Source organism: Salmo salar, chromosome ssa20 (genome assembly GCF_905237065.1).
Source record: "Salmo salar chromosome ssa20, Ssal_v3.1, whole genome shotgun sequence".
Taxonomy (NCBI): Eukaryota; Metazoa; Chordata; class Actinopteri; order Salmoniformes; family Salmonidae; genus Salmo; species Salmo salar.
In genome coordinates, this window is record NC_059461.1 from 77,842,681 (window position 1) to 77,868,516 (window position 25,836).

The 25,836-nt window shown below is 43.2% G+C and overlaps 1 protein-coding gene across 4 annotated transcripts; it reads left to right on the forward strand.

The window, feature by feature from the left end:
* The first annotated feature begins 1,541 nt into the window (after window positions 1-1,541).
* Window positions 1,542-12,054, forward strand: LOC100380744 (amyloid beta precursor protein binding family B member 1). Of its 4 annotated transcripts, none has more exons than XM_014163335.2 (15): window positions 1,542-1,890; window positions 2,588-3,187; window positions 3,334-3,542; window positions 3,673-3,732; window positions 4,223-4,299; window positions 4,417-4,477; window positions 4,674-4,820; window positions 5,202-5,329; window positions 7,371-7,376; window positions 7,557-7,671; window positions 8,990-9,074; window positions 9,162-9,242; window positions 9,443-9,558; window positions 9,672-9,848; window positions 10,014-12,054. In XM_014163335.2, exons 2-15 carry the CDS (start codon window positions 2,605-2,607, stop codon window positions 10,167-10,169), a joined length of 2,001 nt encoding a protein of 666 aa, XP_014018810.1. In that variant the 5' UTR covers window positions 1,542-1,890; window positions 2,588-2,604; the 3' UTR covers window positions 10,170-12,054. The 4 variants fall into 4 exon arrangements, with proteins under 4 accessions (XP_014018810.1, XP_014018811.1, XP_014018808.1 ...); XM_014163333.2 differs by having other exon boundaries at window positions 1,543-1,890; window positions 9,162-9,257; XM_014163336.2 differs by lacking the exon at window positions 7,371-7,376.
* The last annotated feature ends 13,782 nt before the right edge of the window (window positions 12,055-25,836 follow it).

A 25,836-nucleotide genomic window follows, 5' to 3' on the forward strand; every position in this document is an offset into this window, starting at 1 on the left:
TTTCTCGCATGGAAACGCCTTCATTTCTAGGAACGAGAATAGACTGACGAGTTTCAGAAGAAAGTTGTTTGTTTCTGGCCATTTTGAGCCTGTAACCGAACTCACAAATGCTGATGCTCCAGATACTCATCTAGTTTAAAGAAGGCCAGTTTTATTGCTTCTTTAATCAGAACATCAGTTTTCAGCTGCGCTAACATAATTGCAAAAGGGTTTTCTAATGATCAATTCGCCTTTTTAAAATGATAAACTTGGATTAGCTAACATAACGTGCCATTGGAACACAGGAGTGATGGTTGCTGATAATGGGCCTATGTAGATATTCCATAAAAAATCTGCCGATTCCAGCTACAATAGTCATTTACAACATTAACAACGTCTACACTGTATTTCTGATCAATTTTATGTTATTTTAATGGACAAGAAATGTGCTTTTCTTTCAAAAACAAGGTAATTTCTAAGTGACCCCAAACTTTTGAACGGTAGTGTGCATATGAGATGAGTAATGTAAGATATGTAAACATTATTAAAGTGGCATTATTAAAGTGGCTAGTGTTCCATTTATTAAAGTGGCCAATGATTTAAAGTCTATGTAGGCAGCAGCCTCTTTGTGCTAGTGATGGCCTTGAGATAGATGTTTTTCAGTCTCTCGGTCCCAGCTTTGGTTGTTGTCCTTGATTATCTTTTTGGCCTTCCTGTGACATCGAGTGCTGTAGGTGTCCTGCGGTTGTGGGCGGTGCAGTTGTCATACCAGGCAGTGATACAGCCCAACAGGATGCTCTCAATTGTGCATCTGTAAAAGTTTGTGAGGGTTTTAGGTGTCATGCCAAATTTCTTCAGCCTCTTTAGGTTGAAGAGGTGCTGTTGCGCCTTCACCACACTGTCTTTGTGGTGGACCATTTCAGTTTGTCCGTGATGTGTACGCTTAGGAACCTAAAACTTTCCACCTTCTCCACTACTATCCCGTCGATGTGGATAGGGTGCTCCCTCTGCTGTTTCCTGAAGTCCACGATCATCTCCTTTGTTTGGTTGACTTTGAGTGAGAGGTTATTTTCCTGACACCACACTCTGAGAGCCCTCACCTCCTCCCTGTAGGCTGTCTCGTCGTCGTTGGTAATCAAGCCTACTACTGTTGTGTCGTCTGCAAACTTGATTGAGTTGGAGACGTCATTGGTGAACATGGAGTACCGAGTGGCTGAGCACGCACCCTTGTGGGGCCCCAGTGTTGAGGATCAGCGAAGTGGAGATGTTGTTTCCTACCTTCACCGTCAGGAAGTCCAGGACCCAATTGCACAGGGCGGGGTGTGAGACCCAGTGCCTCAAGGTTAATGATGAGCTTGGAGGGTACTATGGTGTTGAATGCTGAGCTATAGTCAATGAACAACATTCGTAAATAGGTATTCCTCTTGTCCAGATGGGATAGGCTAATGTGCAGTGTGATGGCGATTGCATTGTCTATGGAGCTATTGGGGTGGTAAGCAAATTGAAGTGGGTCTAGGGTGACAGGTAAGGTGGAGGGGATATGATCCTTGACTAGTCTCAAAGCACTTCTTGAAAACAGAAGTGAGTGCTATGGGGCGATAGTCATTTAGTTCAGACCACTGTACTATGGCTCTGATTTAGTACGAAAACACCTCTATAAATCTATTTTTAGAATGCATTCTGTGGACTCCGATCAGCGATCGTAAGATGGTTGAGGCAGAGAGCATCGAGGCAACTCAGCGACAAATTCGTAACGTACGCCCGCCTCCCCTTCCCATCTTTCATCATCACTATACACAACAGCGCAGCATCAGTATCGACTGGGAATCCAGATAAACGACCCCTCTATACGTTTGGAAATATGTAACAATAACGAGAACATATTTAATCGAAGACACACTGACAGCACAAGTAAGTATATTTAGTAGCTAATGGCGCACATTTTAAAGTGCCGTCCTTTGTGTTCGTGTACCAATTCTGGCCATATTATGGGATGATGATGGCGGATGATGCCCGTTATTTCTGTAGCTAGCTAGCAAGGAGGCTAACGAAGTAGCCTACCTTGCCTTTTAGTTGACTTAACGTTAGCTAACCCACATTGCTGGTTTGCTAAATTAGCAATAGTACAGTAGCTAGCGCTTGACATTGTCATGGCATTTAAATTATGATTGCTTGCTAAATTAGTAACTAGCAAGCTAGCTAGAGAGGCCTAGCCAACTATCGTTAGCTAGTAACGTTTGCTAGCTGTATAGCGTAGCGATTTGTGTCATCATGGATAATGTACTGTAGCTAGCTAATGGCGCAGTTAACATTAGCTGACATTAGCTACCTAGTTTACTACTTTAATATGTCAACGTTAGTTAGCGAACTAGTTAGACTGGGTAGCTAGCTACCTGGCTAGCTTGCTAACATTACCTTTACCTCGCTAGCAAGTTAACTAATGTTAGTTAACGTTACAATGTCAAACAGTTGACTAGCCGGCCAGGTCACTTTCTCTCATTACTAAACTGACACATCTCTCAATAGTTATTTTCCTGGACATTCGAGTATTCAGATGGGCAAAGGCATCTCTTTTCTCTCAAACCATACCCTCCTGTATTCCCCTCAGAGCTGCTGTATAGTACCATGGGTGGCCATGATGATGATGATGATATGTCTTATCATGTAGCCAACAACCATCATCAAGATGAAGTGCTGAAAAACAAATTGAATGACAGCGGCCTTTGGTGTGACCAAGAGTCCACTGGCGGCAACAATGCTAAGTGGGTCAAGGAGGGCCAGAACCAGCTGAGGAAAGTTGCTGAGAAACATCAGGACCAGAATGGGAACCAAGAGGACTTCTCCCCTCATAACACCACTGAGGAGGAGCAGAGGAATGAGGAGCAGACCCCATCTCCCAAGACCATCCTCAAGGAGCCACTACTCATCAACACTCTACTGTCTGCAGAGGATAAAGAGGGTGAGGGCGAAGAAGACGACAAAGAGAAGGAAGATCCATCTGAGGCAGATGAAGAGGCCTGCAGTCTTATAGAGGAGGAGAGGGAGTCCGAACAGAGTAATGTGGAGGCTGAAAGAGAGGGAGGTGGGGTGGCTAGAAATCCCTGTCTGCTGTTCTCTAACGTGAATGGAACACCAAGTGATGAAGAAACCAACTGGCCAGCACTGTCTCAGGACAGCACTGCTGAAAGCCCTCCAAATGGAAACAAAGGTAAGGGCGGGTTGTTGAAATCAGCCGTGTGACTGTTTTGTTGGAGCGATGATGATTATTGTCTAGTCTAACATAACAAGTGCTTCTTAGGTTGCAAGCAACGTTAGCGGACTCCTCGTTTTAACCCTCCCCTTCTCTCCACACAGAGTCCTTCTGGGACTCTGAGGCCTTTGAGGCGGACACAGACCTGCCCTCTGGGTGGATGCGGGTTCGAGATACCTCAGGCACCTACTACTGGCACATCCCTACTGGCACTACTCAATGGGAGCCCCCCTCCCCTCTGGACAAGGTGGGAGACTCCATGATGTCCTCCAGTATGTCCCTGGAGACAACACCCTGTGAGGAAGAGCAGGAGGTGAGCTCTTACCCATAGGCCTTAGGGATGATTTGTGACACATGTTCTGTTCGTAGAAGACTTAGATCTATGCTCTCCCAATTTAGAATATTGGGAGAAAAACGGCATCAGGTTTTTGTCTGGCTCCTAGGAAACATGGGGAGACCTCTCTAACCCAGATGAAGGGACTAGTGATGGAGAGCTGTGGAAGGTAAGAGACAGAGTGAATATTAATAAGTACTAATGAGAATCTGGACATGGCTAAGACCTCACATTTAGGATATCCTATACCAAAAGCGCAACACTGACACCACAGTTAAAATACGTTCTATTTATTTTAATGAGTATTGAAAAAGTCATTTTTATGTCTCCGATTATTCATTGAAAAACAATTTAATATACATTCAATGTAAACTCTCACCACAGACTGCGGATAAATCATTATTATGTGGAAAATAGTTGACATGGAAAAAGTAGGGTAGGTTTTTTTTTACTCTTGGTGTGTACTAAGGGACAGAAGCAGAGCATCACGCTTCAATAGCCAAAATAATAATACAATAACAGAGCACATGACATTTCCCAGCTTCAACCCACAATATTTCAGTTTTAGAAACAGTGGAGTTTAGAAGGCAGCAGATCTGGATGTTGATCAACTTGGTGATAATGAATTGACAAATTGTTTGTATTTTTGGTGATTGCAGGAGGGAGAGGTGGCTTCTGATCAGAGCCTAAAGGAGTTTGAAGGGGCAACCCTGCGCTATGCATCCATCAACCTCAAGTAAGTCATGTGGTAGTACATTATGTGATCAGCTTTCTCATTCTCAGCCAAAACAGTCTCTCTTAAACCCTTCTCTTTCTCTTATTCTTTCTCAAACCATACCTGACTGCCTTATAGCTGTTCTCAATCTGAGGAAGAGGGGAACCTTGATCCCCATGGCACTGACTTGGAGGCTAAGGTACATTCAAAATCTCTTACATCTACACTCACTAATGCACTGAGGCAGGAAGACTGTAGTCGTCTGTCTGTCTGTCCCTTCCCTGTCCCTTCCCAACTACTCTTCCCTTTCCTAATTGGACTGTGTCTGTCGGTTTATCCCTCTCCCTCTCTCTGGCCCGTCCTGTGTTCTCTCCTGCCTCAATTTGCTATTCCAGTATTTTGCTGTGCGCTCTCTGGGCTGGGTGGAGATGTCTGAAGAGGACATGGCACCAGCGAAGAGCAGCGTGGCTGTCAACAACTGCATTAGACAGCTGTCCTACCATAAACACAACCTCCATGACACTGCTGGCATCTGGGGAGAGGTGAGTCTGAGGAGCAGGGCTACAGTAAGGGACTGGGGTGGGCTCTTCCTGTTTGGGGGAAGAGCCTGGGCATGGGGCTGATGTCTGGGTGAGACCCTCTGTTTACCTTGCTTGGTCTATTTTTACCCAGCAACCTCTCACATTTACTGCTATTCCCTGCAGCTGCTCTGTGTTGAATAATGTTGAACATCAGAGTAATTATAGTCATCCATATGCACCAATGCTCGGGAATGTCTCTTCATCTAAAACGGGATCAAGTCTAACAGGTGTTTTCTAGAATATCATCAGTTGTAGAACAGATGGGCACATTCAAATGTAATTTGGTTCAATTTTCTATGCATGGTGGTGCTTCAGGAGGATCGTGATGTGTTGTGTTACCAGGGTAAGGACATGCTGATGGTCCTGGAGAATGACACTATGAATCTGATCGACCCACTGGGCCAGACTCTGCTGCACTCCCAGCCTATTGCCAGCATCCGCGTGTGGGGTGTGGGCCGAGACAACGGCAGGTCAGTGTCCACTAGTTAGTCACCGTTTGGCACCACATCTGGAGGTTGTAAAGCACTGCACAACTGTGGCAGTCCTATTAAGTGGTGTAGCTACTTTCACAGGAACAGAAAAGGCTGTTTAACTCTTTGGAATTTGTACTATTTTATATAGTGTTTATTTAGCACAATCTATTAGTAAATTGTTTATCTAGTCTTAGCCGTCACTTAACTATTACTTCATTATGACCATCCACACCTAATTAAGAGATATTAGACACTGGGAATTACATAATAGCTGGTAATTTGTTCCATTTTCTTAAAGATGCACTCCGCAGAAATAGCTACGCCATTTCCTGGTTGCAAAAATTCTAATAGTTTGCCAAATTTAAGTTTGTGACAAAACAAGCAAGTTTAAGTGTAGAGAATGTTTGTACCTTCTAAACCCCTGTGAAATGTATTTTCCATAACAAAAAATATTGTATTTTCAGCTGTTTGAATTTGGTGTTCACAAAAAACATTCATTCTCATTGATGCATAGAAATAGTGCACATAGAATAGATCTACCGCATCTTAGACTTGCTTTCAATGAGTGACAGATCTATAACTCATTTGTATGTGAATTTGGTCGGGCCCCCCAAAAAAGTTACATATTGCAGCATTAAGTTTTGCTAGGTAAAACCCCGCCTTTTCTCAGTTCACTGGTCACCATAGCAGCACCCACCCATAGTACGCTCTCCAGCAGGTATATTTCACTGGTCACCCCCAAAGCCAATTCCTCCTTTGGCCGCCTTTCCTTCCAGTTATCTGCTGCCAATGACTGGAACGAACTGCAAAAATCACTGAAGCTGGAGACTCATATCTCCCTCACTAGCTTTAAGCACCAGCTGTCAGAGCAGCTCACAGATCACTGCACCTGTACATAGCCCATCTGTAAATAGCCCATCCAACTACCTCATTCCCATACTGTATTTATTTTGCTCCTTTGCACCTCAGTATCTGTACATGCACATTCATCTTCTGCACATCTATCACTCCAGTGTTTAATTGCTATATTGTAATTACCTTGCCACTATGGCCTACTTTATTGCCTTACCTTCCTTATCTTACCTCATTTGCACACACTGTATATATACTTTTTTCTTTTTTGTTCTACTGTATTGTTGACTGTATGTTTGTTTATTCCATGTGTAACTCTGTGTTGTTGTATGTGTCGAACTGCTTTGCTTTATCTTGGCCAGGTCGCCTACCTGGTTAAATAAAGGTGAAATAAATACAAAAAATAAAGTGTTATTAAAACATGTTCATCTTCATGCCTTAGGGTAGCGTTTTCCCATCCTAGACCTGTGGATATGGGTTTGTTTTCCTGCTGAATTTGCACATAGCAGTTCTTTGCCCAGCTGTGTGAGTCATTACAGCTGCATTTGCACAGGCAGCCCAATTCTGATATTTTTTTCCACATTTTGATCTTTTGACAAATCACCTCAGATTTTTTCACATAAGAATTTTTTAGAGTTGAACTGATTAGTCAAAAGACCAATTAGTGGAAAAAATATCTGAATTGGGCTGCCATTGTAAATGCGGCCTATGACTCCTAACAGAGGATTTGAACCCGACTTGGCAATGGCATGCTTAAATACAGAACTGCAACCATGAGACAACACTGTCCTCTGGTGGGTTGTCCATGGCATTGCATTAACACAGCTGCTCTATGGTGGGTTGTCCATGGCATTGCATTAACACAGCTGCTCTATGGTGGGTTGTCCATGGTATTGCATTAACAGAGCTGCTCTATGGTGGGTTGTCCATGGTATTGCATTAACACAGCTGCTCTATGGTGGATTGTCCATGGTATTGCAACAATACAGCTGCTCTATGGTGGGTTGTCCATGGTATTGCATTAACACAGCTGCTCTATGGTGGGTTGTCCATGGTATTTCAATAACATTTCCTTTCAATGACATTCACTATGAATCTGATTTTAATTTTCTGCTAGTGTTTTTGTAATAACTGTGATTAACTGATCATTATTTATTTTCATGCTGCATTTCGCTGCCCTATACAGGGAAAGGTATTGTACAGATGTGTTTATCCTACATGTAGTTTAATTTATTGTATTGTCATATCTAACATGATTGCATGCAATCATTTTTGTTTTGCCCGTTTTTTTTCTTGAGGGTTGTTATCATTGAAGTTGGAGAAATGCATGGGTTCATGTAAATGGTGTACTTTTCTGTATTTGTTACAACAGAGACTTTGCTTATGTAGCGCGAGACAACCTGACCCAGGTCCTCAAGTGTCACGTGTTCCGCTGTGACTCACCTGCCAAGAACATCGCCACCAGTCTGCATGAGATGTGCTCCAGGGTGAGACTCCCATGTCTTCTACAGTTGAAGTGGGAAGTTTACATACACTTAGGTTGGAGTCATTAAAACTTGTTTTTCAACCACTACACAAGTTTCTTGTTAACAAACTATATTTTTGGCAAGTCAGTTAGGACATCTACTTTGTGCATGACACAAGTAATTTTTCCAGCAATCTTTCAGACAGATTATTTCACTTATAATTCACTGTATCACAATTCCAGTGGGTCAGAAGTTTGCATACACTAATTTGACTGTGCCTTTAAATAGCTTGGAAAATTCCAGAAAAGTATGTCATGGCTTTAGAAGCTTTTGATAGGCTCATTGACATATTTTGAGTCAATTGGAGGTGTACCTGTGGATGTATTTCAAGGCCTACCTTCAAACTCAGTGCCTCTTTGCTTGACATCATGGGAAAATCTAAAGAAGTCAACCAAGACCTCAGGGGAAAAATGGTGGACTTCCACAAGTCTGGTTCATCCTTGGGAGCAATTTCCAAAGGCCTGAAGGTACCACGTTCATCTGTACAGAGGCTTGCAAGCCGAAGAACACTATCCCAACCGTGAAGCACAGGGGTGGCAGCATCATGTTGTGGGGGTGCTTTGCTGCAGGAGGGACTGGTGCACTTCACAAAATAGATGGCATCATTAGGCAGGAAAATTATGTGGATATATTGAAGCAACATTTCAAGACATCAGTCAGGAAGTTAAAGCTTGGTCGCAAATGGGTCTTCCAAATGTACAATGACTCAAAGCATACTTCCAAAGTTGTGGCAAAATGGCTTAAGGACAACAAAGCCAAGGTATTGGAGTGGCCATCACAAAGCCCTGACCTCAATCCTATAGAACATTTGTGGGCAGAACTGAAAAAGCGTGTGCGAGCAAGGAGGCCTACAAACCTGACTCAGTTACACCAGTTCTGTCAGGAGGAATGAGCCAAAATTCACCCAACGAAAGGCTTCTTGAAACGTTTGACCCAAGTTAAACAATTTAAAGGCAATGCTACCAAATACTAATTGAGTGTATGTAAACTTCTGACCCACTCGGAATGTGATGAAAGAAATAAAAGCTGAAATAAATAATTCTCTCTACTATTATTCTGACATTTCACGTTCTTAAAATAGTGGTGATCCTAACTGACCTAAGACAGGGAATTTTTACTAGGATTAAATGTCAGGGATTGTGAAAAACTGAGTTTAAATGTATTTGGCTAAGGTGTATGTAAACTTCCAATTTCAACTGTATATCACGTATCTAATATACTATTTCCTGTGGAATCTCGATTCACGATGAGCTGAACATGTCTCTCTCTCTACATTCAGATAATGACAGAGAGGAAGCTATCCAAGCCATTTCTGAGCAGGTACAATTCTGACCAGTGCAAAGCCATGGAGATTCCTGCTCAAGGTAACCCCTGGGATAGTTCTACAGTTCATTTTAGAACAGAAGTATGACACCAGACACTAACTCCATCCTGATCTTCTTCCTCTGCAGAGTTTCCTGTTCCAAAAAATGAGAATTTCCAACGTTTCCTTGTGTATTACCTTGGTAACGTGCCTGTGACCAAGACTGTAGGTAAGGGACGTATGGGTAAGGAAATCTTTTATTTACTTAGTAGTTAGGTAAATATATAGCTGTGCAATAAAGCATATGGCTGTGCTTTGTGTGGGACTGTGTTTTGCTTCACTGCGTATGTGGCTAGCTAGCTAGCTACTCCCATGCAGTTTACCTTGCCTTGTGGATACTGTTAACAGTCAAACTTTCTCATCTCCTAGGTGTGGACACAATCAATGATGCTTTGGAGGCTGCAATGAACAGCACAAGGAAGCAGGATTGGACCCCTGTCTCTGTCAACGTGGCCCCTGCCACTCTCACCATCCTCACCAGAGAGGTAGTTACTAACTAACCCATCCACAACATCATCTCTGTTACACACAGACAGTTGGTAGCAGTCATGTCAGTATGGCTCTCTCCTGACCATGCTGTGTCCTCTGTCCTCTCCAGACTGAGGAGGTGATGTCAGAGTGCCGGGTGCGGTTCCTGTCTTTCATGGGTGTGGGAAAGGACATCCACACCTTTGCCTTCATCATGGCCAAGGGCCCCGGGGACTTCATCTGTCATATGTTCTGGTGTGAGCCCAACGCTGCCAGCCTGAGTGAGGCGGTGCAGGCCGCCTGCATGGTGAGTCAACAGACTGGACAGTGGACTCCATTATTGATTAATCAGTGGTCTAGAGAGACGGGCTGAAGGATGATATGTTGTCTATAGTATAGAACATTTTATTAATAAACTGTTTCAGTGTCTGTACTGATGGAGTCCTGCTGTATGTGTGTGTTCTGTCCACAGCTGCGCTACCAGAAGTGTCTGGACGCGAGGCCTCCCAGCCTGGGCTCCTGCCTGCCCACTCCTCCTGCTGACTCCATGGCCCGCCGGGTCAGGATGGGGGTCCAGAGTCTGCTGGGAAGCTTCAAGCAGTACAGGTCAGGGTCCCAGTCCCCCTGAGCAGAAGAGAGAAGATCTCCTCCCCACCAACACTAACCCATCACAGCAGCTCCAGCTTATTCCTCCACTCCTCTTTCTCTCTCGCTTTCCGCCGTTTCTTTCGGCCTTACACTCCTTTTGGCCTTCCATAGAGATAGTCCTTTCATTAGTGCATGGAGTTATATGTAACTGAGGAAATGCTTACTTACTAGTGATTGCAAAGTGTTTTTCTATACATCTACTGTATAACTCTCCTTTAGCTTTTTACTCAAACTGAATGAGCCCTGACAACGGTCCATTGTTTGTTCTGTTGTTGGGATTTAATCTGTTTGTCACTATTTTTGTGTTTTAGCAGAAAACAAGTCTGGCAGGAAGCGTTCGTATGATGGGATGTAACTACATGTTTCTTCGCTGTAGGAAGTTAGGAGGATTCCACACAGAAATACATCTAATTTCTTTGCAACTATGGTTGAGTCATGGGGCCATGCTCTTCCCCAAGCAGTAACAGCACCTGTAGAGTCTCCTGGTGTTTCTACCATGTCATTACCCTGTACACTCCTCAGCCTCTACTCCTGTCCAACTGAGGTTCTAAGAGCCCAAGTAGAGGGTCATGTAGAGAGCTTCATGTTCACCACTGCAAACAGTGTGTTTTAGTCTTCCATTAAACAAGTGAATAATCATGTATCACGTCGTAGTGAACAACCAGTGATTTCGGAGTGTACTGTTGTTGCGTTTCCCCTACATTTGCATGAACATTTGCAAGTTCAGTGCTTCTGTGCAATAATCAGACTTTCCTGTATGTGGTGGTGGTAGAATGGCTTGCCATCATATAGCAGCACACACTGTGCTGTGGGTTCTTTAATGTAGGGGCCTGGCTATATCTGACTAGGGCTTAGCCAACAAAAAGAGGTAATGGTGAAAATAGACTTCTGATCATGGAAAAGTGACCTAGAAAACACAACAGCTCAAGGCCTGAGTTTTCTATCTGAGTCAGTCAACCGCAGCTGGTAACCACCACCACCAAATAGTAGTGTAGGACCTTACCACACACTGCATGTTTTAATAGCTTAGAGGAATAACCAGGGTCATATCTGCCTGCAGCGGTTTAGTGCTGAACTCTTAGTTATTGTAACATACTAGATGTGTGCTACTTCATGGTAAAGAGGGCTGAATTCTGTACCTGTTAAGTGTTTGTAGAGCATGTCACTAGCCTGTATCTGTGTCTATCAATATGTAAGCTAGCTAGTAGTAGATTAGTTGTCGCTGTCAGGCCCTTTCCACTGAGTAGCTGAGAGCAGGTCAGTATCTGTCTCCCTTAGTCGCCGCCCTGGGACAGGGATAACATTGAGAGAATGATTTATGATTTTATTTATTTCCTTTTTTTTTACCACTTTTTGCTCTGTTTGGGCCATGGTCCCTCTAAGTAATGTATTTTGTATTGTTTTCATACACTATAATGGACACTACTGAGGAGCAGTTGCACATTTGCTCATTATTGATTGTATTAGAGAACATAGTTGTGGTTTTTATGTAAAAAAAAAAGAATACAAATGAAATGTGTTTGTCAGAAGTATTTAGTGCAATAGTTATTTGACCAATAACAAAATTAAATATGTAAAATATAGAAACACTCTGAAATAATTAGACTGGATTGAATTGTATAATACTATATCTCGTGTCACTGTTCACTTATCATTGTGCTACTTTTTCTAATTCTGTTATGTTAGTACTTCCAAGGTCAACATTAAAAACTGAGGAATATTGGAACACTAGCTGATACATTTATTTCACAATTCATGTAAATTAGGTGTATAAAATGTATCTGTATATAAAAGTCCCTGCACAAGAAATAAATGTACCTGTTTATAAAAGTCCCTGCACAAGAAATAAATGTGAACATATCTTAGTTTTGGTGTTGCATATTTTCCCCCCCTTAGTGGAATAATTTGCATGGTTATGGTGTGACGTGGCTGAGTGAAGCCATGTGGATTGGTGAGATTGTATTCCAAAAGGCAGTTGTGGATTAGTCTGTAAATTGTCTCCTTTCGTAACCGGTGGTAGAATCACATAAATCCTCAATTTTCAGTCAATGTTTTTTTTTATCTGACATTCCTGGTAATCCCATTAAAATGGAAGCAAAGCCAGACCAGGCAGGCTGTCTAGTCCTTTGCATATGTATGAAACCTGCTGACATTGGTTTTACCATATGTATTGTGAGAGGTGCAAGCATAGAGATAGATAGAGGACTACTCTTTATCTGTGCCATTATAGCATATGTGACAACATGGACAGTGCCATTGAGGATCATTTTTAAGTAGTCAATTTGCTTCTTCACGATTGGCTGATCCCTCCTGATGACCCGGTTGGACATGACTCCAACAGGGTCACCAGGAGGGATCAGCCAATGAATTTGGAAGATTAAAATGGTGGAAGCCCTCAATTGCGCTGCCCATGCTAATAAGGCCTTTTGGCCACGAAAGGCCTCTATCATTCTCTATTGGTGCAAGGCCCATGCATGAATAACATGCAGAGGTCATCCAATGTCACCTGTTCATTCAGGCCTGTATGCTTTCCCCCTCCTGTTGTATTGAAAAGGCCCAGGGAGGGATCAAATCAAAAGGCCCAGGGAGGGATGCTGTATACAGGTGGGTTATTGTTTCCATGGGAAATAGCTTTGGAGATGAAAGGATGCTGTATATAGGCTGGTTATTGTTTCCATAGGAGATGGCTTTGGGGGGGAAAGGTGCACATCAATTGGTCCAGGCCCAGATGTGTAATGGACACTTCTTCACGAGGATATCTCTCCTATTCCCTGCCAGCGGGACTACACTGCTGTGCAGTGGGACACATCAAGGGCTTGGCGGTAATTGGGTCTTTTATAAGGGATCGGCCAGCTCCCCGTCCCATTCAGACTGGGTTGGTTATGCGTTTGGGGTTTTGCTTGTGTTCCCTCGTCCCTCATTTTTACAATGTACTGTAGTTTGATTAATTTGAGGCGTGCTGGCTCACAGTGGGAGGCTATCTGAGTTCAGTGCGTTGTTGATGGAGGTGATCCATATCAATGTCTTGCTACCCTCCGCTACTTCCACCCATAACAGGTTTTTTAGCCTATACATCTGTATGCTTAAACAACATGCTATAGATTTGATCTTGGTTATTATTTGTATTAGAAAATTATGTACTTACATGAAAATGTGCTCTTCAAAAGCAAGGAAATATAATTATTTCTGTCTCTGATTTTCCTGTATCCTCAAATGTATTCATACTGTTCCATATAATTATGACTGAGCGGTGGTATGTTTTTAGCCATCCATGCTGAGTCCCATTGTTGTGTTTGTTTATTCTACTGTTTTCCGTCACGCTGAAACACATTTCTAAAGCATATTCAACGTGTGTGAGTGTATGTGACTAGATTTATTTATTCACATGTTCCTGTGTTAGTCTTTCACACTATGTGTCAATCACAATTTAAAGGAGTTCGGCTCACGGAGAAAATAATCACAACTATAATTATTTCTATAATTATGCATACGGCATTTGTGTAATGGAGATTTATTCTGAGTAATGAATGTGTAGTCTTGTGGAACATTGCTTTTCCTCGCAGAGCTGTGGAGTGGGCTCATATCTTCACTGCTGGGCACTTTAATCTAATCACACATCTAGAGTAGAACAGCCTGGATAAAGGAAGTGAACAGTAGCTTCATCTTAAACCTGGTATCAAGGTCTGGGTGAGATGGTAGAAATCCCTGTAGGATACATCCTCCTCCTGGTTCTCATGGTGTGAATATATCCACTTCACTGAATGAGGATTCTCAAAACCCTTAAAGGCTTTCTGGTGGAAATGTGTGTTTATTGAGAAGGTTACTTTTGTTTTTCCTCATTTTTTAGAGATCTGTAGTTTCTGGTAATCAGGAAAGACACTGTTGGGCTCTGAGTGTCAGTCAGGTCATAGTGAATCAATCACAACCACAGGAGAGGAGTTTGCACAACACAGAGGTGGATCAACTTCACACGAATCAGGGGGGAAAGAGAGGGAAGGAAACAATGGATGGACCGCGCCAGACAGCCTCTCCTGCTGAGCTAGAAAACTAGGATGTACTGGAGAGATGGAAAAAGGGATAGACAAGAAGCTGTTGCTTTGTAAGAATTCATCATGTGGGCGTATTGATGTTGGCTTTCAGATGTTTTGTTTACATTTCTACCCTTTCATGGCAAAATGAAAATGTAACTTCTATCTTTAGACATCCTATGTGTCAAAAGCTTTTTAGTATTTTGAGGTAGTACTATACATAATCAAGATAAATGTAGGCTACAAATAATACGAGTTTTTCTATTACGTTTTCTCTTCAGGGCTGATGGGTTTATGTCAATGTTTCCTTTGTCATGTCTCCTATAACACTTTGGTAAAAAAAAAATGTGCACAATATTCAGAGCACATAAAATGTAATGTGACTGAAAATGGTTGATTGATTCAGTTTGATTTTGGGGATGTTCATGGGGAATATATTATGCAAATACATGTGTCTGGTCCTATTAGTGGAAGGTTCCTTCGGTGTCTTTTGTTTCTTGTCCCATGTGCATTGAGTGAAAGGTTCAAAGGGCATATTCCTTAACCCTCTCTCCTCTGGTAGTCACGTTAGTGGGCGTGACATACCGCTAAGTAGAGGTGTTAGAAGATGAATTTCCCCCTTGGTTTTATCCTGCTTTGCAGGAAGCTGACTTTAATTTGTTGTCGCTGGTATGGAGGGTGAATGTTTTCTTCAATCAGAGAGTGTTCATTTTAGACATGGATTAATCAAAATGACAGCATATGCTTTCTGGACACGTAAAATATCTCCACAGCATGCACTGTAATTCTCCTTATTGAATGTATCATTGAATCCTTTGTCAGAGGAAAAGGGTGGAGATGGGGAAGAAAATAAAAGTGCATGTTTGGAAATTGACATCTATGTGCCCTCTGATTTAGATTTCTCTGACACTTATCTTAAATCCCAGCTTGTATTGCCTCAGACATAGCGTATATTTGCACCTGTTGTAAAACACAGCGGTTGTAGAATGCATGTATGTACTACCAGTATGCACACACAGCCTCTGAACCTGTCGCAAGTCTTTCACAAGAGACATTGGCCTTTTATTTCCAGACAAATATATTCTTCTCTCCCTCACCTTAGTCCTCCCCTCCTTCACCTCTTCTGTATTAAAACTGGTTGAAGACTATTACAGAGTAATTACTTCGGAGAATAGGAACTGTCATGTTCATGAGTGGATGGCAGGCCATTTTTCTTTAGCGCTCTACTGTCTCCCTGGAATGTTTCATCGTTAGCCTAAGATGACAGATCAATTCCTATTCCCATATCAAACCTGTTCAGAGAGCACTGTCAGTCTGTTATGGTCAGTGATTATAGTTCATAGAAATGACACATCTTATTAGTTTGAAGGAAACACTCTTGAAACTGTGTCTGAGACGTTTCTAAATACAACAGAATCCTGGCAACACACCTTGTTGTCTGTGAGCTCAAAGAACTGAGACACATACTCCATTTAAGTCATGATTCCTCACCACTCTTTAGAGTCCTAGTGAAGCAGAGCCCATGCTTAAATGAACTTGTTGATTGGTTTACAGGTGTTCTAATCAAGAGTAAGAATAATCTACTGAAAACATGAGTCCCTTTGAGAAAGAGATGACTTCTCCATCCCATTCTTGCTCCAGAGATCCTCACAGTTTCATAGACCCCAATCCTCCTGTGGCGCACAGCAACAAATTGCATTGTTACTTTGCAAATTTGTTCAAGCAATGAACTCAATCTCACTTGGAGTACCAATCTGACAACAGACATTATTATAATCCTGGGCGGCTCACTGACTCTCCAGGGAGAGGAATGAGAGAAGCATGAAGATGAGGCTTGAAATGGTTTATTATTATTATTATTATATTTCCACCTTTCCCTATTTTCTCCATCCTTCCTCAGCCTAGGCCCAATGCTGCTCCATCCCAATGTTTCAGCACACCCAAACTACCACCATTATGACACACCACTGTGATAGGGTCTTGCATGTAATCTTTATGGGGTTGGGGACTGAACATAGTGGCAGTATGTTCAAGTAAAGACCTGCCATTGGCAGAAAGGAACATCTGTGATGTTTTGGGATGAGGAATAGACCTATGCTAAGTCTGAGTCAAAGATTAGCTATTGATTAGAACTGATGATGAGTGCCCCTTAAAGTGGCTGTGGCTAGATTGTGGCTGTGGATGGAGTGTGGCTGTGGCTAGAGTGTGGCTGTGGATGGAGTGTGGCTGTGGATGGAGTGTGGCTGTGGATGGAATGTGGCTGTGGATGGAATGTGGCTGTGGATGGAGTGTGGCTGTAGATGATGAGTGTGGCTGTGGATGGAATGTGGCTGTGGATGGAGTGTGGCTGTAGATGATGAGTGTGGCTGTGGATGGAGTGTGGCTGTGGCTAGAGTGTGGCTGTGGATGGAGTGTGGCTGTGGATGATGAGTGGCTGTGGATAGAGTGTGGTTTGGACTATTCTAAAGATACACTAAAACCTTTAAATCAAGTATTTCCATGTAAAGGCACCAAGAGAGACTGCAGGTCTATTTGAGTTTGGACCAAGTACATTAAATTGACCTGAGGAATGTTTGAGTTAGTTGCTTTGTATTTATATGTTTCTTTTCATATGTTGCCATGGAGGTGTAGCAGGAGGAGATGAAATGACCCGATGGGAGGTTGGAGAGGAGGGGTCCCAGGCTGTTGATTCTCATTTCACCGGCCGTCCTCATGTCCCAGTAGGGTTGTCTGAGACAGAGATAAATACTGCCAGCACTGTGATTTATAAGCTGTGCAGTGGACACAATTCCACCCGTTACCTGACTGGGCAAGACACACAGGGCTACACAGAGTCTACTGCATACAGAGTATGGTGCTCTCCATCCCTCTCTCCCGCTATCCTCCCTTCTTCTCCCTTCGTCCACACCACAGAATGGCAATCTCCTCCCCGCTGATCCAGTCCAGCTCTGGTTTGAAATGTTACTGTGTGTGAGAACAACATTAATTCTGTTTCAGAAATAATAGAGATGATGTATTGGCGTGTGTAATAGTGTTGTAACATGCATTACCATGAAAGCATAAACATAAAATATGCCCAAAATAAATATGATGAAACTATGAAAATAATGTGCTATTGTATGTACTTAGCCAGTTAACACAAGTTACTTGTGATGATAATTGCTTATTAAGTAATAAGCAGTGGGCCTAAAGCAGTATGCTGCGTTCACAAGTGGGAAACTGAAAATACTACTTGTAAACTGGGAGCAAAGAGGTGTGCATTCGCTTGCTTTGAACTCGTTGAGAATGCCTGACAAGCTGCATCAACCATGATGTAAAAGTAGGCCTACAGCTTTCATGGTCGTAAACAAATTGTAGTGTTAAAAAAGCATACTGATAGATTTGTATAAATAATGGTTTGTTGCATTTAACTGCCTAAAATGCTGTTATCAAGGTCATTTTCTTAGTAGATGATGTCAGAGTTCATAATGTGGGAGAAGTCGTAGCTCAGGGGATGATATGCTGCGTTCACTTGCTAGTCGGAACTAGGAAACTTTGAAACTTCTGACTTGCTAACTGGTTGAACGCGTCGCATGTATAACTACAACCAGTTAAGAAGTCGGACATTTCTGAGTTTCCTAGTCCTAGCACGTGAACACGGCAATAGACAAGTTTGATTGTTTTGCCTCTTTTTTTCCCATAATGGTGTATTCAGACTGAGATCATTGAACTTTCTAAATCAAAAGGAACATGAACAGAATCAATTTTGTATCATCAAGTTGTATTCTGTTCTTACCTTAAAGGGTTAACAAACTATAGTTTTGGCAAGTCGGTTAGGACATCTACTTTGTGCATGACACAAGTCATTTTTCCAACAATTGTTTACAGACAGATTATTTCACTTATAATTCACTGTTTCACAATTCCAGCGGGTCAGAAGTGTACATACACTAAGTTGACTGTGCCTTTAAACAGCTTGGAAAATTCCAGAAAAGTATGTAATGGCTTTAGAAGCTTCTGATAGGCTAATTGACATAATTTGAGTAAATTGGAGGTGTACCTGTGGATGTATTTCAAGGCCTACCTTCAAACTCAGTGCCTCTTTGCTTGACATCATGGGAAAATCTAAAGAAATCAGCCAAGACCTCAGAAAAAAACTGTAGACCTCCACAAGTCTGGTTCATCCTTGGGAGCAATTTCCAAAGGCCTGAAGGTACCATGTTCATCTGTACAAACAATAGTACGCAAGTATAAACACCATGGGACCACGCAGCCATCATACCGCTCAGGAAGGAGACGCGTTCTGTCTCAGATGAACGTACTTTGGTGCGAAAGGTGCAAATTAATCCCAGAACAACAGAAAAGGACCTTGTGAAAATGCTGGAGGAAACAGGTACAAAAGTATCTATATCCACAGTAAAACGAGTCCTACTGCACATGGAGACAAAGATCTGACTTTTTGGATAAATGTCCTCTGGTCTGGTGAAACAAAAATAGGACTGTTTGGCCATAATGACCATCGTTATGTTTGGAGGAAAAGGGGGAACCAAGACCTCAGGGAAAAAATGGTGGACTTCTGCAAGTCTGGTTCATCCTTGGGAGCAATTTCCAAAGGCCTGAAGGTACCACGTTCATCTGTACAGAGGCTTGCAAGCCGAAGAACACTATCCCAACCGTGAAGCACAGGGGTGGCAGCATCATGTTGTGGGGGTGCTTTGCTGCAGGATGGACTAGTGCGGTTCACAGAATAGATGGCATCATGAGGAAGGACAATTATGTGGATAAATTGAAGCAACATCAAGACATCAGTCAGGAAGTTGAAGCTTGGTCGCAAATGGGTCTTCTAAATGTACAATGACCCCAAGCATGCTTCCAAAGTTGTGGCAAAATGGCTTAAGGACAACAAAGTCAAGGTATTGGAGTGGCCATCACAAAGCCCTGACCTCAATCCTATAGAACATTTCTGGGCAGAACTGAAAAAGTGTGTGCGAGCAAGGAGGCCTACAAACCTGACTCAGTTACACCAGCTCTGTCAAGAGGAATGGGCCATAATTCACCCTATCTTATTATGGGAAGCTTGTGGAAGGCTACTTGAAACGTTTGACCCAAGTTAAACAATGTAAAGGCAATGCTACCAAATACTAATTGAGTGTATGTAAACTTCTGACCCACTGGGAATGTGATGAAAGAAATAAAATCTGAAATAAATAATTCTCTCTACTATTATTCTGACATTTCACATTATTAAAATAAAGTGGTGATCCTAACTGACCTAAGACAGGGAATTTTTACGAGGTGTAACGGCCGTTGCAAGGAGTAGACCAAGGCACAGCGTAATGAGTGCTCATCATTAACTTTTAATAGAACACTTTCAACAAAACAAGAAAACGAACGACAGCTAAACAGTTCTGTTAGGAACATGAACTAAACAGAAAGTAACCACCCACAAAACCCAAAGGAAAACAGGCTGCCTAAGTATGGCTCCCAATCAGAGACAACGATCTACAGCTGTCCCTGATTGAGAACCATACCCGGCCAAAACAAATAAATACAAAACATAGAAAAAAGGACATAGAATGCTCACCCTAGTCACACACTGGCCTAACCAAAATAGAGAATAAAACCCTCTCTATGGCCAGGGCGTGACACTAGGATTAAAGAAACTGAGTTTATATGTATTTTGCTAAGGTATATGTAAACTTCCGACTTCAACTGTATGTGTTTTTTTTTTTAGCTATTTGTAACTTATTTTGTACATAATGTTTCTGCAACCGTATCTTATGGCAAAAAAGAGCTTCTGGATATCAGGACAGCGATCACTCAACTCGGATTAGACAAAGATTTTTTCTACAACAAGCAGGACGCACAGGACATTCTCCAAACACCCCACAGGTCCAACATCCCCATTATTTGCAAGAGGAGGAGACGCAGGTATAGAGGACACAGAGCGGGATGCCTTGTGAGGACCCGCAGGAAGCGAGTGGGAAAGCTGCCATTACCGTCAATATTACTTGCCAACGTGCAATCATTGAACAATAAATTAGACGAGGTACAATCACGAATATCCTACCAACGGGACATCAAAAACTGTACATTCATGTCCGTAGCCATGAAGTGCTTTGAAAGGCTGGTCATGGCTCACATCAACACCATTATCCCAGAAACCCTAGACCCACTCCAATTTGCATAACGCCCAAACAGATCCACAGATGATGCAATCTCTATTGCACTCCACCCTGCCATTTCCCACGTGGACAAAAGGAACACTTATGTGAGAATGCTATTCATTGACTACAGCTCAGCGTTCAACACCATAGTGCCCTCAAAACTCATAAACACCTCCTTCTGCAACTGGATCCTGGACTTCCTGACGGGCCGCCCCCAGGTGGGGAGGTTAGGTAGCAACACATCTGCCACGCTGATCCTCAACACTGGAGCCCCCCAGGGGTGCGTGTTCAGTCCCCTTCTGTACTCCCTATTCACCCACGACTGCATGGCCAGGCCAACACCATCATTAAGTTTGCAGACGACACAACAGTGGTAGGCCTGATCACCGACAACGACGAGACAGCCTATAGAGAGGAGGTCAAAGACCTGGATGGGTGGTGCTAGTATAACAACCTATCCCTCAACGTAACCAAGACTAAGGAGATGATTTTGGACTACAGGAAATGGAGGACCGAGCACGCCCCCATTCTCATCGACGGGGCTGTAGTGGAGCAGGTTGAGAGCTTCAAGTTCCTTGGTGTCCACATCACCAACAAATTAGAATGGGCCAAACACACCAAGACGGTCATGAAGAGGGCACGACAAAGCCTATTCCTCCTCAGGAAACTATAAAGATTTGGCATGGGTCCTCAGATCCTCAAAAGGTTCTACAGCTGCACCATCGAGAGCATCCTGACTTGTTGTATCACTGTCTGGTATGGCAATTGCTCAGCCTCTGACCACAAGGCACTACAGAGGGTAGTGCGTACGGCCCAGTACATCACTGGGGCTAAGCTGCCTGCCATCCAGGACCTCTACACCAGGCGGTGTCAGAGGAAGGCTCTAAAAATTGTCAAAGAGCCCAGCCACCCCAGTCATAGACTGTTCTCTCTACTACCGCATGGCAAGCGGTACCGGGGTGCCAAGTCTAGGACAAAAAGGCTTCTCAACAGTTTTTACCCCCAAGCCATAAGACTGAACAAGTAATCAAATGGCTACCCTGACTATTTGCATTGTGTGCCCCCCCCAACTACCTCTTTTACGCTGCTGTTACTCTGTTACTGTTACTCCCGACCAACCAGTGCTCCCGCACATTGGCTAACCGGGCTATCTACACTGTGTCCCGCCACCCACCACCCACCAACCCCTCTTTTACACTACTGCTACTCTCTGTCTATCATATCTGAATAGTCACTTTAACCATATCTACATACTACCTCAATCAGACTGACTAACCGGTGTCTGTATGTAGCCTCGCTACTTGTATAGCCTCGCTACTGTATATAGCCTCGCTACTGTTATTTTTCACTGTCTTTTTACTGTTGTTTTAATTTTTTACTTACCTATTATTCACCTAATACCTTTTTTTCACTGTTGGTTAGGGCCTGTAAGTAAGCATTTCACTGTAAGGTTGTATTCGGCACACATGACAAATAAACTTTTATTTGATTTAATTTGATTTGATTCGATATCACACAGTGGTATGCTGGTATTTACGACATGTTATGAATGCAGCATAAGGCCGCAGGCATGGGTGCGGTTGGAGGCTTGTCTAACTCACAGGTGCCATTTTGAAATAAGCTACAGGCCAATTGTTTGGAGAGCATTGTATTCTACTTCAGGCCTCTTTTCAACCATCATTTCACACTGCTTTGGTAGAAAATCATAGAGCTAATTAGAGGACTCATCTTTGTATCTGTCCCATTATGGCATATTTTTTTATATTTTTTTTTATTTCACCTTTATTTAACCAGGTAGGCAAGTTGAGAACAAGTTCTCATTTACAATTGTGACCTGGCCAAGGTAAAGCAAAGCAGTTCGACACATACATCAACACAGAGTTACACTTGGAGTAAAACAAACATACAGTCAATAATGCAGTAAAAAAATAAGTCTATATACAATGTGAGCAAATGAGGTGAGATAAGGGAGGTAAAGGCAAAAAAGGCCATGGTGGCAAAGTAAATACAATATAGCAAGTAAAACACTGGAATGGTAGATTTGTAGTGGAAGAAAGTACAAAGTAGAAATATAAATAATTGGGTGCAAAGCAGCTAAATAAATAAATACAGTAGGGGAAGAGGTAGTTGTTTGGGCTAAATTATAGATGGGCTATGTACAGGTGCAGTGATCTGTGAGCTCCTCTGACAGCTGGTGCTTAAAGCTAGTGAGGGAGATAAGTGTTTCCAGTTTCAGAGATTTTTGTAGTTCGTTCCAGTCATTGGCAGCAGAGAACTGGAAGGAGAGACGGCCAAAGGAGGAATTGGCTTTGGGGGTGACCAGAGACATATACCTGCTGGAGCGCGTGCTACAGGTGGGTGCTGCTGTGGTGACCAGTGAGCGGAGATAAGGGGGGACTTTACCTAGCAAGGTCTTGTAGATGACCTGGAGCCAGTGGGTTTGGCAATGAGTATGAAGCGAGGGCCAGCCAACGAGAGCGCACAGGTCGCAGTGGTGGATAGTATATGGGGCTTTGGTGACAAAACGGATGGCACTGTGATAGACTGCATACAGTTTATTGAGTAGGGTATTGGAGGCTATTTTGTAAATGACATCGCCGAAGTCGAGGATTGGTAGGATGGTCAGTTTTACGAGGGTATGTTTGGCAGCATGAGTGAAGGATGCTTTGTTGCGAAATAGGAAGCCAATTCTTGATTTCACTTTGGATTGGAGATGTTTGATGTGAGTCTGGAAGGAGAGCTTACAGTCTAACCAGACACCTAGGTATTTGTAGTTGTCCACATATTCTAAGTCAGAACTGTCCAGAGTAGTGATGCTGGACGGGCGGGCAGGTGCAGGCAGCGATCGGTTGAAGAGCATGCATTTAGTTTTACTTGTATTTAAGAGCAGTTGGAGGCCACGGAAGGAGAGTTGTAATGGCATTGAAGCTCGTCTGTAGGGTTGTTAACCTCTTGAGGACCCCTTCGAGATAAAATCCCATTAACGGGATTGGTTGGACAACAACCAGTGAGATAGCAAGGCGTGAAATTCAAAACAAAATAATCTCAAAATTAAAATTCAAGTATTATACGGCACTTTAAAGATATTCAACTCGTTAATCCAACCACATTGTCCGATTTCAAAAAGGCTTTACATTTACATTTAAGTCATTTAGCAGACGCTCTTATCCAGAGCGACTTACAAATTGGTGCATTCACCTTATAATATCCAGTGGAACAACCACTTTACAATAGTGCATCTAAATCTTTTAAGGGGGGGTTAGAAGGATTACTTTATCCTATCCCAGGTATTCCTTAAAGAGGTGGGGTTTCAGGTGTCTCCGGAAGGTGGTGATTGACTCCGCTGTCCTGGCGTCGTGAGGGAGCTTGTTCCACCATTGGGGTGCCAGAGCAGCGAACAGTTTTGACTGGGCTGAGCGGGAACTGTGCTTCCTCAGAGGTAGGGAGGCGAGCAGGCCAGAGGTGGATGAACGCAGTGCCCTTGTTTGGGTGTAGGGCCTGATCAGAGCCTGAAGGTACGGAGGTGCCATTCCCCTCACAGCTCCGTAGGCAAGCACCATGGTCTTGTAGCGGATGCGAGCTTCAACTGGAAGCCAGTGGAGAGAGCGGAGGAGAGGGGTGACGTGAGAGAACTTGGGAAGGTTGAACACCAGACGGGCTGCGGCGTTCTGAATGAGTTGTAGGGGTATAATGGCACAGGCAGGGAGCCCAGCCAACAACGAGTTGCAGTAATCCAGACGGGAGATGACAAGTGCCTGGATTAGGACCTGCGCCGCTTCCTGTGTGAGGCAGGGTCGTACTCTGCGAATGTTGTAGAGCATGAACCTACAGGATCGGGTCACCGCCTTGATGTTAGTGGAGAACGACAGGGTGTTGTCCAGGGTCACACCGAGGCTCTTAGCACTCTGGGAGGAGGACACAAGGGAGTTGTCAACCGTGATGGCGAGATCATGGAACGGGCAGTCCTTCCCCGGGAGGAAGAGCAGCTCCGTCTTGCCGAGGTTCAGCTTGAGGTGGTGATCCGTCATCCACACTGATATGTCTGCCAGACATGCAGAGATGCGATTCGCCACCTGGTTATCAGAAGGGGGAAAGGAGAAGATGAATTGTGTGTCATCTGCATAGCAATGATATGAGAGACCATGTGAGGATATGACAGAGCCAAGTGACTTGGTGTATAGCGAGAATAGGAGAGGGCCTAGAACAGAGCCCTGGGGGACACCAGTGGTGAGAGCACGTGGTGCGGAGACAGATTCTCGCCACGCCACCTGGTAGGAGCGACCTGTCAGGTAGGACGCAATCCAAGCGTGGGCCGCGCCGGAGATGCCCAGCGGTGAAAGCAAAACATTAGATTATTTTAGGATAGCACCTTAGCAAAAAAAACAAACTGCCATTTTCCAAGCAAGGATAGCCGTCACAAAACCAGATATACAGCTAAAATTAAGCACTAACCTTTGACAATCTTCATCAGATGACACTCCTAGGACATCATGTTAGACAATACATGCATTTTTTGTTCGATCAAGTTCATATTTATATCCCAAAAAAACGTTTTACATTGGCGCGTGACGTTCAGAAAATGTTTTCTCCCCGTTACCTCTGGTGAATCGGCACCTCAATTTACAGAAGTACTCATAAACGTTGACAAAATTTATAACAATTATTTCAAGAATTAGAGGTAATCTACTCCTTTATGCAACCGCTTTGTCAGATTTCAAAATAACTTTACGGAAAAAGCACATTGTTCAATATTCTGAGTACAGAACTTAGCCTTCAATGTTAAGCTATACAGTTAGCCTACAACCACGGCGTCGACAAATCTCAAAAAATATGTTAGAAATATTTTCTTACCTTTGCTGATCTTCGGCGGAATGCACTCGGAAGGCCTCCCACTTCCACAAGAAATGTTCATTTGTTCTGCAAAGTCCATCATTTATGTCCAAATACCTCCGTTTTGTTGACCCATCCAGAACACTTTAAAATGCCATGAGGCGTGGGCGCAAATCCATAGACAAAAAGTTCAAAAGTTCCATTACCGTTTGTAGAAACATGTCAAACGATGTTTACAATCAATCGTTTAGGGTATTTTCATTTGAGAAACCAAAGCTATTGAGTCTGCCGATGAGGATGTGGTGATTGACAGAGTCGAAAGCCTTGGCCAGGTCAATGAATATGGCAGCACAGTATTGTTTCTTATCGATGGCGGTTACGATATCGTTTAGGACCTTGAGCGTGGCTGAGGTGCACCCATGACCAGCTCTGAAACCAGATTGCATAGCGGAGAAGGTGCGGTGGGATTCGAAATGGTTGATAATCTGTTTGTTGACTTGGCTTTCGAAGACCTTAGAAAGGGAGGGTAGGATAGATATAGGTCTGTAGCAGTTTGGGTCAAGAGTGTCCCCTCCTTTGAAGAGGGGGATGACAGCAGCTGCTTTCCAATCTTTGGGAATCTCAGACGACACGAAAGAGAGGT